We start from the raw sequence: 12,547 nt of genomic DNA on the forward strand, positions 1-12,547 counted from the left end.
AGCAAGCGGACCTGACCTAGGGTGGATTTTACATTGGGTTTTAAATATTCGGAAGACGCAACATTAAAATTCGGTTTAATTCGGTTTTAAGGGGGGGATTGTATATATGTTCTGGTTTTAAATATGTTGTGCGCCGCCCTGAGTCCCTGTCGGGAGAAGGGCGGCATATAAATTAAATTAAATAAATAAATAAAATAAAAATAAATAAAATAAAATACTGCTGTACAGGTAGTCCTTGACTCACAATGATTCATATTGTGACTGAAGTTAGAAAGGTCCTGAAAAAAGTGACTTATAATCATGTTTCACACTTATGACCATTGCACATTGTCATGTGATCAAAATTCGGGTGCTTGGCTTGCTATTGGACAATAATCCACACTTCGTTAGAAAAAATGTTAAAGAAACACATAGACTATAAACCTGAATATTTTTTTTACTAGGCATAATGCCAGAAAAACTTGATAAGCAAAGTACATATTTGATTCTACACATGATAACAGCGGTAAGAATTATATTTGCACAATATTGGAAGAATGAAGAAATACCACCAGAAGAAGAAATAATTAAAAAAATATTAGACTGTGCGGAAATGGACAGTCTTACTATAAGGTTGAAAGAAAAAGAAGAAACAGAATATTTTTAAACTTGGGACCTATTTTATCAATGGTTAAAGAAAAGATTTAGGGATTAGGAATTTAATTTGCATTAGTGAATAAGATACTCAGACAACACATTTTTGTTGAATAATTATTATTGAATTCTGTTAAAAAAAGAATAAAAAAAGAATTGAGGCCTTTGAACTATGGTGCTGGAGAAGACTCCTGCGAGTCCCTTGGACTGCAAGGCGATCAAACCGGTCAGTCCTAGAGGGGATCAACCCCGACTGCTCTTTAGAAGGCCAGATCCTGAAGTTGAAACTCAAGTACTTTGGCCACCTAATGAGAAGGAAGGACTCACTGGAGAAGGGCCTAATGCTGGGAAAGATTGAGGGCAATAGAAGAAGGGGACGACAAAGAATGAGGTGGCTGGATGGAGTCACTAAAGCAGTAGGCGTGAGTTTAAATGGACTCCAGAAGATGGTAGAAGACAGGAAGACCTGGAGGAACATTGTCCATGGGGTCGCGATGGGTCGGACACGACTTTGCAACTAACAGCAACAAATATATATAAAAAATTTGGGTTCTTGGCAACTGGCATGTATTTATGACAGTTGCAGTGGGGTCATGTGATCACCTTTTACGATCTTCTGACAGGCAAAGTCAGTGGGGAAGCCTGTAGATGTGCTGTGACTACAATACCCAGAATTCCCTACCAGAAAGCAGCCATTCAGCAAACTTCCTTAGAATTCTGGAAGTGGAGATCCGATACATTTCACAGGGCCCAGGTTGAGGAGGGCTGTGCCAAGTTTGGTATGGGAATTCTCCCCCCCTCTCCCCCCAGGAATAAGGACCAGTTTGCGTAACTTGGCTAAGCGGCTGTCAGAATGTGGGTGAATGGCTTGAAGAGAAATGGCCCAGCTAACAGGGCCTTTAGATGGCCCAGCCTTCTGGTACTCTGAGCTGTGTTGCAGAGCAAACTGGAGCAAAGAATGGGACACTGATGAGAAACTTCAACAAATAAGAAGAGTCCCTCATGTTCTCAGCAGCCAAGCCAATTTGACTCAGCAGTGTGGACTGTGCTGTCTGAAATGTGTGGAATTGCTACACAATACAAAGTTGTGCCACCACAAACCTTGCGGTAAAGCTAGTCCTCGACTTATGAACACAATTGACCTTAACATTTTGGTGGCTGAGACATTTGTTAAAGTGAGTTTTCCCCATTTTACCTTTGTTTGCCACAGTTGTTAAGTGAACCACTGCAGTTGCTAAGTTGGTAACAGTTGTTAAGTGGATCTGGTTTCCCCACTGGCTTTGCTTGTCAGGTGACAAAAGGGGATCACGTGACCTTGGGACACAGCAATGGCCATAAGTATGAGCCAGTTGCCAAGCATCTGGGGTTTTGGTAATGTGACCACGGGGATGCTGCAATGATCATAAGTATGAAAAATGGTTATAAGCCATTAACTTCGGTCACTAAATGAACAGCTGTAAGTAGAGGACTACCTGTATAGATAATCTTTGACTTAAAACCACTATTGGATCCAGAATTTCCATTGCTAAACAAGGCATTTGTTAACTAAATTGTGCCCTATTTTACGTCCTTTTTGCTTCAGTTGTTACGTGAACTACACGGTTAAGTGAAGGCGACTTCCCCCCACTGACCTTGCTCAGGGGTCCTCAAACTTGGCCACTTTAAGACTTGTGGACTTCAACTCTCAGAATTCCCCAGCCAGCATGGGTGGGTGGGGAATTCTGGGAGTTGAAGTCCACAAGTCTTAAAGTGGCCAGGTTTGAGGACCCCTGACCTTGCTTGTCAAAAATCCCCTCGGAAGGTTGCAAACGGCAATCAGATGACCCCAGGATGTTGCAAAAATTGTAAATACATGCTGGTTGCCAAGTGCTCCAATTTTGTTCACACGACTGTGGGGATGCTGAGACAGTTGTAAGTGTGAGGACTGGTCGCAAGTCACTTTTTTCAGTGCCGCTGCAATTTCAAATGGTTACTAGATGAACAGCTGTAAGTCAGGGACTACCTGTAAGAAAACACACATTTCTGAAGCCCCTGGGCGGATGTCCCTTACCTTTCCAGGATGGTGAGAAGTAGAGGGCTCATCCTCTTCTGAGCCGGAGCCCTCTTCCTTGCTGGATTCTTCCCCCTCTTTCTCCTTGGCAGCACTCTTCCTTTTGAGCTTTTTCGTTCTTTTCTGCTGCGGGTTTTGAGTGGTTTTCTTTTCTACAAACTCACTTACTAAATTCTCAGAACGAAGCACGGAGATTGTTTTACCGATGCTCTTTTTCTGTGACTTTGGCGCTCCTCTCTTCTTCAACTTCTCCTCCCCTTGACTTGAGTCACACTCAGAAACGGGCTTGCTCTTTTTTTCCAGTTTCCCCCTCGGATCTCCATTGTTGCTTTCATCTGACTCACTTTCTGACGAGAGACTTATTAGAGCTGCCTTCCCAGGCTGGCCTTGATTCATCTCGCTTTGTGATTCCCCTTCACTGCTAGTGGGATCCTGCGCCCGCTTTGTCTCCTCTTTGGAGCTTTTATGCTTATTTGACTCACTTTCAGATTCTTCACTTGTGGACTCCTGAATCCTTTGCGTCATCTTCTTCTCTTCCTCCGGTTTCTTCCCGCTCGAGTCTTTCCTCTGCATGTTCTTCCTCCCCTCTCTCTCTTTAGGCTGCATCTCGGGTTTGGAGTGATCCTGGCTCTCAATTTCTCTCCAGGCCCTCGCTGTTTTTACCTTCCTTACTGGACCTTGATCTCCAGAATCCTCAGAACTGCTCCCAGAATCCTCTAGAACTCTACTCTTCCTTCTGCATTTGCTGCCTGCCATCTTCTTCTGCAAATCACTTTTATCAGAATCACTTCCTGAGGCATCCTCTCTCTCGTTCCCCTTCGAACCCCTCTGGGTTCCCAGCCCTATCCTCCCCTGGGCTCTGTTTGTACTAAAGGACATCTTCTTTTCATTCCATTCTCTTTTTTTCCCTGAGATCTCTTCTACCTCAGATAGATCAGTTCCTCCCTCTGATTGGTTCTTTTCCTCTCTTTGTTTATTCATTATCCTGTTTTCTGCTTTTTCTGTGGGGTCAGTAGCTTTAGACTCCTTGTCCACCTTTTTCAAGCTGTTTCCTTTTGTGACCTTCCTGGGTATTTTGACCTCTTCTTCAAGGTCGCTCTGTCCCATGTCGGGGGCCTCCTCAGAGTCACTCACCACCCTTTTCTGCAAGCCCCTGTTCCCCTGGCCCTTGGCTGATTTGCTGCCTCGTCCTCTCTTCCCTCTTGCCTCCTGAAGGGATGGCTTTCTTTTGCTCTTTGTAATTTCCTCATCGGTTTCAGAGTGAGCATTGTGATCTCCAGCTCTGGAGTCTCCTTGGTCAGAAGAATCCAAGACGTTCCTGAGAAGTTGACTCCTGTGGCACGGCCTCTTCTTGGAATCAATCTCAGAATCCTTTTCATCAGAACTGATTTCTGAGAGACAAAATGAAAAAGTGACAAACAGAATCAGATTGGGGAAGGACAACTGTTACTCTAAAGTAGGAGAGCCCAACCAGAAGTCCTGAATCTCCAAGAGATCCCAAAGCCTTGGATGCCGCATCTGGAGAGCCCCCAAAGTTGCCATTTTAATGCGACAGAAAGGAATATTGAGAACATGGGGAATAAATCCCCCCCCTCAATTGTCTCAATTTTGAGCGCTAGTTTGGTCTAGTGCAGAGGTGGGGAACTATGGCCTCTTTATGATTTGTGGACTTCAACTCCCAGGGCTCAGAAATTCTGGGAGTTGATGTCCACAAGTCATAAAAGGGCCATAGTTCCCCACCCCGGTCTAGTGGTTAAGGCAGTAGACTAGAAAGCAGAGATCATGAGTTCAAATCCTGAGTTAGCCACGAAAGCAGGTTGGGTGACTTTGGGCCAATCACCAGAAGACTGAGAGTTCTAGTCCCACCTTAATCATAAAAGCTGGGTGACTCTGGGCCAGTCACTCTCTCTCAGCCCAGTTCATCTGTTATTGTGGGGAGACTAGGAAGAGGAAGATGTATTAATATGTTTGCTGTCCTGAGTTATTTGTAAAAATAATAAAGGCAGGATACCAATAAATAAATAATATAATAAAAACACCCTCCTTTTTATCCTAGGTTTGCCCACTTCTGGGGTTCACTCCTTGGAATTCCAGCCAAGGCTGAAAAAAAGTTGCACATCCTTATGAATTTGTTGGGTTATTTGTGGCAAATAATCCAATTGTTGGTAGGCAGGCAGGCAGGCAAAGATCTTCAATTTCAGAAGCCCAGCTCCAAATTAAATATATAGCCTATACAATGCTGCTTTCTCATCATTATGATTGGTCACTTATTTACCTACCTATGACCACTATAGCCTAGTTTTCATTAGGCGCTCTGTTTCTCCCTTTAATTTTTTCCAAACCATTTCTGTTTCACTTTTAAAATGGCAAAGCACGTACAAAATACTTCTAAGAACAAAGAGGAAATGGAAAAGCAGGAGGTTAAAAAAAAAAGAGTACGATGGAATCAATACAAGAATAGATGGAATCAATACAAGAATAACAACAGGGATAACAGAAAAGCAAAGACAATAATTTAAGAGAAGGGCGGAAGAAAGCAATGGATTTGATCTGGCCCCAGCAACCACTCCAACATTCAGTCACCAGCTCTTCCCAATCAAGGGTTTTGGAGTATATTGAAGTGACTCCCAGAATGCAATGCTCAGCCAGCAGGGGTAGGATACCTGTCCCCTCCAGATTTTTTTTAAATTCCGGAAAGCATAATCAAAATCCAAGGCTTTCAGGATTGTTGGGCCAACATAATTGGAGGAAAACAGGTGTCCCATCTCTGGATTCAATGCAGCCTGACATTTGCTGAATGGAAGCCTGAATAGAGGCTCATTTGTAGCAGATGGAGAAAGATGATAAACAGCAAATGGATGGTACTATATTGATTTAAAATGCAAATGAGGATGGTTTTATATCACAGCCTCACAGCAGTGATTCAGAACAGGCATGTCAAACTGCTGGCCCATGGGCTGGATGCGTCACGCCGAAACCGCGCCCACCCCATTGCTGGCAATGGGGGAAAAGTCACATGACATCGCGAGTTTGACATGCCTGATATAGAAGATCAGCATTGCAGGACGAATTTTAGTTCGCCTGCATCTCTCTGGATTAGGCAGAAATACTCTGCCTAAAGAACAAAACAAAACAAAAACAGTCTTACAGCACTTTTTCCCCACAGGATCTTTATGAAGCTAGAAAAAACCTTGCCTCCTATTATTCACGGTAGGTTTATACTAAAGTTGTGGGAATTGTTTAAATTGTTTATTACTTTGTAGTACAAAAAGTCTTAACAGCTATTATTATCCTGATTTATATGTACTGTACTTAATCATAAACACAGACTAACTATTACTACCGTTATTACTAAGCAAATTTAACATGTATATATATATATGCAGCCATTATGTTTTAAAGTTCCCGGTGAATTATTGTATGTACTACAAATCCACAAAAGTTTTTTTTTTCCATATCCTGGTCCTTTTAAGCATGCCTTCTAAAGAACATATGCTTTTGATAAAAATCCCAAGAAATTATAAATCAGCCCTTTCTCATAGAAAAATGTACCTGTCACGATCTGTCATCAAAGTACTATTATGGAGAGATCCTCAAAGGAGATCAACTCTCACTAGGGAGGACAATTTTCAGGGAAAGTTATGAAAAACCAATTGCTGCTTTACTAAAACAGTTTTGTTTTTCTTCCATTTATAATGGATTTTTAAAAGTAAATTGAGGGTTATTCTAGTTAAGCGTAGAACATTAATGCCATGCTATTGTCTATAGCAGTGATGGCGAACCTTTTAGAGACCGAGTGCCCAAACTGCAACCCAAAACCCACTTATGCATCGTCGGGTGCCGGGTGGGTGTGGCCCATTGGCTGGGTGTGGCCCATTGGGTGGGCATGGCTGCGGTGGTAACAGCAGACTGGGTGAGACTAAAAAGTTCAGTCAATCAATTCCAACTTTGCAAGATTTTTTTCCCCCGCGAGAAGTTGAAATTGACTGATTGAATCTTTTTTTTTTTTTGCACACGGCGGTGGAGGCCTAAAGCAAAAAGGTTTTATAAAACCCAGCTGACGGCCTAGGACTGGGGCGACGGCACGCGTGCCCCCAGAGAGGGCTCTGAGTGCCGCCTCTGGCACCCATGCCATAGGTTCACCACCACTGGTCTATAGGAAACATGATAAGTTAAGAAATTTCAGATTGTTTGTGGATGGATGCGGAAATCCCAATTTAGATATAAATGGCATAAAGAAATTAAAGCATACCGTTCTTTCACCCTGAACTGTGCTCTTCAGAAAGCAGCAATTTCATTGCAAAAATGACCTATTAATTTTGAATACTCAGAAAGCCAGTATACTGCAGATTCTGATTATGCCTTTATAATGGGCAGACCCAAATCCTCTCCCAGTCCAACCCACAGGGGTTTTATTGTGGGGATAAAATTAGAGAAGGTCTCCATTTATGGCAGCTGGGCTGTTAAGAGCTCAAGCAGACTATAAATGCAATGAGTAAATAATAATAAAAAATCCAATAGCACTACACAGTAGTCAATAAGTCTTTACAAAAGTATGTACGGCTGGAATGGGATGGCCCTGGTCTATTGCCCCTTACCAGCAGCCAGAATTTTGCATACTGGTGGTAACGCAGTAAGTATCATAGAGTCCACACGGCTAATAATCTGGTTCTCTATGAATCTATTTCTCCATTAAAATCATCTGAATTGGCAGTCATCACCATCTCTGATAGTAGCAAATTAACTATTCAATCAAGTTCTTTTATTAGTCCTAGATTCCCCTTGATTGAATTTTAGTGATAACCTGAGCTCTAGGTGAGAGAGAGAAAAAAATATCTACATGTTCCACACCATGCATGCTACCATATATCTCTGGTGTTTCTCTTCATTTCCCTTCAGTGTAAGAGGTCAAAGCCTCAAAACTGTGGTGGTCCTTCCTCATGGGGAAGTCCCTGCAGCCTGTAATCCTTTCTGTATCTTTTCATTATATCATATACCACGGTAGATTTCTTCACAGCTGCAGAAAACGATAGGAAAGCCATTTTTCACGAACATTTACCAAAATTTGACAATAACTTTAAAGCCCAGTTTATATTTAGCTTCTACCAGTTCAGAAAATATTGGTATACTGGATAGTACGTGCTAAGCACCAACACATAAAAATACAATTACCTAATATATTTTCAATCTTTTGCCTTTTATGCTCCTGTTCATTTTTAATTTTTTTCTCTGAACTATGAGAGGTATGAGAGGGTCTCTTGCGGTCTCCCGATTTGAAGGAATCCTGGGCTTCAGTCCTTAAATCTACATTGCTTGGGGGTTGATCAACCTGTGATGCATAACATTAAAAAAAAGTTATAAACATATATGGATCCATTTCATTATTTACCAACGTATAACACGTATGTTTTCTCCTCTCCTAAAATTAGCACCTTCATCCGGACCAGTTCTTCCTCCACCAGTTGTTTTAGCTGCTCCGTCTGCAATTTAGATAACTTTTCCAGCCCAACATGGTCAAGATACTTCTTCCGAATAGTGGCATAAGTGAGCATGCTGCAACAGACCATGATAACATTAGACAGCATCTGCTAAGCAACCACACAATATTTGTTTATATAATATGTATTAAGAACAAGGATGGGGAATCTGTAATCCTCCAGAAATTGACTTTTCCAGCTGCCCATAATATTAGATAGGGAGAGATGGAGTTCTGAATATCTATAGGTCACAAGCTGGGTCTCACCCAAATTTCTATCGATAGGCATATTCACCCAAATACTTATCTATAGGCCACAATATGGGCCCCACCCAAATTTGTCCTCTAAAGTTCAGGATTTTTTAAACTATAATCTTTCACATTTGTTCTTCTATTTAAGCTTACTCTTCAGAGATGCAATTCTTTGATTCTCCCTTTGTAAATTACCCAGGAAACACATGCTGACTGAGGACTGTACAATTCTGGAACCAATGTTGCCATCTAGGGATCACAATTTCCCCCCAGATTATGCTGAGAACATCTTCCAATCTAAATCTTTTTTCTACCAACATGCAGGTGGGTTTTTAATTTTTCGTCATCCTTAAGGTGATACTCATCTTCAGCACTTGTTGCCAAAAGGTTTGTTTTTATTTAATCTGTATCATTTTATTATTATTTTTACAAATAGCTCAAGGTGGCGAATATATCCAACACAAGTTCCTCCTCCCATTTTCCCAACAACAACCCTGTGAGGTTCTTGTGGAAAACGAAAGAACTCTTATGAATTCCAGAAGGGTTTAGCAGAGAAGTTTATTTGCGCAAGGTTCAGAAACATATTAGAGATAGGCAATTCTGAACGAGGAGGGCGGGATTAGACTTCAGTTTTTATACTACCCTCCTTTCAGAAACAAAGGGACTACACATGATAATACACTGTGATACATTAGGAGCGTTTCTCACAGGCATACAATGGAAGGTTTTGCTACATACAAAGTATCCATGTGCAAAGCGCATTTGGTTGCCACATATTACTTACACAGAACTTTCCCAGTGAATTTTCCCAGTGATTATGCATTACCTCATTATTCTAGCAATTATGCAGACACATCATTATTGCAGTTATGCAGACAAATCATTATTCTAATAATTGTTCCATTTTACTACATTATTCCCCCCTTTGGAAGTTGTGAGGTGGGTTGGGGAGAGGAAAAAGTGACCGGTTCAAAGTCACCCAGCTAGCTTTCACGCCTAAGGCAGAATTTGAACTCGGGATCTCCTGCTTTCTAGCCTGGTGCCTTAATTACTAGACTAACTATGATGTTGGAGTCAAGACCTGAAAAATCGTCCCGAGCTCCAACCGCTACTTCTGCTTCTGCCACTCTGCATCCTCCAGCCATACGGGACGCTACACCACCCATAATTCTCAGCAGGCAAGGATGGGACTGCGGGCTAGCCTGCCGGGGCAAACGATTCTGGAGGTATTGCATTCTGCAAAGAAGCCATCAATCTCGGCTAAGCACGCTTCAGTTCTCTCCCTCACGGAGTATGAGCCGCACCTGAAATCAGGGCTTCTCTGGAAAAGCCTGGAGACAAATTCCCGCATCTTTTGCGGCTGCCCAGTAGCTCCTCCTGCCATCCTTTCCCGCCAAATAGCACCTCCGAGCCAACGTAACCCTTCCCTCTGCAAACCCTCATTGCAATTATAGTCCCAACCGTGCGTAAAGAGGCGTAGCCGGCAACGGCAATAAACGGAACGCGCATGACCGAGCTCTTTACCCCACGGCCTCATGGGAAATCATCTATGAGCCAATGATGATGGAGGGCCTGCCCTGCAGACTTGTTGGGAAGTGTAGTTTTTCCTCTGGGAAACGCTGCAGAGTCCTCCTACTCGGTGGGTCTTTCTGAAGCTCTCCCCCTTGCGCAATCGTTTCTGCAAATAAAAATTGAAGTTAAAGAAAAGAAAGAGGTGATTGGCTGAACTTTCGTTGATTTCCGTGGTTTATTACTTGATAAACCACGGTAGAATCTGTAATCCAAGTAGAATGAGCTGGATTTTACCCCAAACGTCATTGTAGCAATCAAGTGCTTTATTAATTTCCTATCTGGAGAATGGATTCCAAAGGAAAATGAAAAATGTCTGTTTTTTGTTGACCTCTCAGCGGCCTATGATAGTGTCTGGAGAGGACTTCTCAAACTAATCAGTTATACCTTGTAACACCATTACCTTGATTGACAACATGCTATCATGTTAAATAACAGGTTATTTCAAGTTTTTACAGAATACAATAGATGCAGATAAGTTGAATAATGAACTACCACCAAGAATCAATGCTATCCCCTGCTCTTTTTAATTTGTACATCCATGACCTGCCTGAAACTGTTTCTCCAAAATTTATTTATGCCGATGATATCAATCTCACAGTCCAAAAAAACCAACTTCAGTGATGCAGAAGAATCCTCTCTCAAGATTTTCAGAAGCTGGATGAGTACTTCAAAAAAATGGCTCCTCCAAATGGTTGATGTCCAACTCTTCCAGACAATGCATATCATCTCTGGCATGTTGCATCCCACTTTTGTGCATTGGTTACCAGTACTCAGCAACATCATACCACTCCACATTGAAGACAACAAGTTCCCATTTGGCTGTGGTCAAGGATGCTGAACAATAAGGTCCTCTCTATTCACCAGAACAATGCACAGCCCATCAGAAAATTGATATCCCAAAAGCCAGCTTGGAAAACAGCTATTCAGTTTACATTTACCCAGTTTAACTCCGAGAATGCCTAGAGCAGGGGTGTTAAACTGCCAGCCCGCGGGCCAGATGCATCATGAAGAAACTGCGCCCACCCCATTGCCAGTGAAGGAAGTAAAAGTTATTCTTTTAATAATTGTAGAAATAATTGTAGAAATGTAATGTCATTATATGAAACTGTCTCTTTAGTACAAATGGTAATCAGCAAAGATAATTAATTATGACCAAATATTTACTGTTTCCTGCCTAAAAGTCCGGACACAGGAACTTTCCTGCCTAAAAGTCCGGACACAGGAACTTACACTTTGAGTAGAAATCCTACTATCAAAGAGGGGGATTTTGACCTTAGGTGAAAATTACAAATAAACAAGATAACAGCAGATGGGTGGAAGAGGTAAGGATGACTAAGTACAACTTCAAAGGACATTATAAAGATGAAAGAGCTTCTTAGATGTGGCATGCATTGAGGAGCTATAAGATGCAGAGTTTGAAACCAGCCCAGGGTGCTCCTGGAAATCCAATCCATTGGGAAGGATCCAGGAGGCCCGTTTGCAAACGCTTCTCTTCTCTTCTCTCTTCTCTTCTCTTCTCTTCTCTTCTCTTCTCTTCTCTTCTCTTCTCTTCTCTTCTCTTCTCTTCTCTTCTCTTCTCTTTTTATGTTATTCTCCAATAAACCTTTGTTTTGTTAACCAGACTTGTCTTCGGATTGTGAGTATCAAAATTTGTGGTTTTTACATCTCACAATCTTGGTGGAGAATGCGGGCATTTAAGAGCTTCTAAGGGACACTGTTCTCAGTAAAATCAGGAGCGCGCCTGTTGATTTCAACTGCCTGGAATTATCTGAGATCTAGTTTCCCTTTGCAGGCTCCGAGCCAAACTAAATTGACAATTCTGGTTTACAAAAATCAAAGAACAGGAAAAAAGGAAGAAAATCAGCAACTGAAGCCCAGACCAGGTAACCCAGTGCACTGGCCCAAGTAAGACACTTTTGCCCTGAAGTAGGGAACCATGCAATTGTACCTGGGTGGTCAGGAGAGCGATTGTGGGAGGATTTCTGCGATAATGGCTGTGTGAGTGTGATGGACTGTGTTCTGGGAACACTGGTAAGTCCAGAGGAGTGCAGACCTGAAAGGTTGAGGTCCCTTACTCCCGTGAGGGGAAAGGCCAGCCTGAAGGGAAGCAAACTGGTGTTAAGAGTTTTGAGTGGCCTTGAGTGGCCGTCAAATCAAGAACCTCAGGGAACCATAATCAGGTAAACTCTCAAGAAGATGGGTTGTTGTTGTAAGTCGTTGTTGTAAACATAAAGAAAAAAATAACTGTAAAATTGAGTAGCTTCATTTTCTTGCCTATTAATTCTGCTCTCTCCCTTTTGCAAATGTTATTCAGAAGTGTGTTAATGCCTTTTCAAACTCTATCTGCAGACACAACCCCCTTCCCCCCCCCCCGCTTTTTTTTTCTGGCTGTGTTGCTTTGAGAGGGAGAGAGAGTGAAAGGAGAAGGGGGGGTTGATCTTTTTCACCTTTTCTCTGCTTAGAATTCAGGTTTGAGAAAGGTGGTGTGGAAATTTAATGGAAATTTGTTTCCATCTGAATAGAATTTGATTTAATTGGACTTTGACTAACTTTATATTAAAAGC

At 42.0% G+C, this 12,547-nt stretch overlaps 1 protein-coding gene across 1 annotated transcript in view; it reads right to left on the bottom strand.

The window, feature by feature from the left end:
- HIRIP3 (HIRA interacting protein 3) overlaps positions 1-9,799 on the bottom strand; it is a 20,818-nt gene extending 11,019 nt beyond the window's left edge. The window contains exons 1-5 of the mRNA XM_029283067.1: positions 9,716-9,799; positions 8,116-8,236; positions 7,856-8,012; positions 3,746-4,074; positions 2,684-3,283 (exon numbers count right to left, since the gene is read on the bottom strand). Coding sequence (XP_029138900.1) covers positions 2,684-3,283; positions 3,746-4,074; positions 7,856-8,012; positions 8,116-8,236; positions 9,716-9,795 — 1,287 coding nt within the window. The 5' untranslated portion in view covers positions 9,796-9,799. The remainder of the gene's footprint in view (positions 1-2,683; positions 3,284-3,745; positions 4,075-7,855; positions 8,013-8,115; positions 8,237-9,715) is intronic.
- Positions 9,800-12,547: the final 2,748 nt, after the last annotated feature.

This window comes from Protobothrops mucrosquamatus, unplaced genomic scaffold (assembly GCF_001527695.2).
Source record: "Protobothrops mucrosquamatus isolate PMUCROS unplaced genomic scaffold, P.Mucros_1.0 scaffold11, whole genome shotgun sequence".
Classification (NCBI taxonomy): Eukaryota; Metazoa; Chordata; class Lepidosauria; order Squamata; family Viperidae; genus Protobothrops; species Protobothrops mucrosquamatus.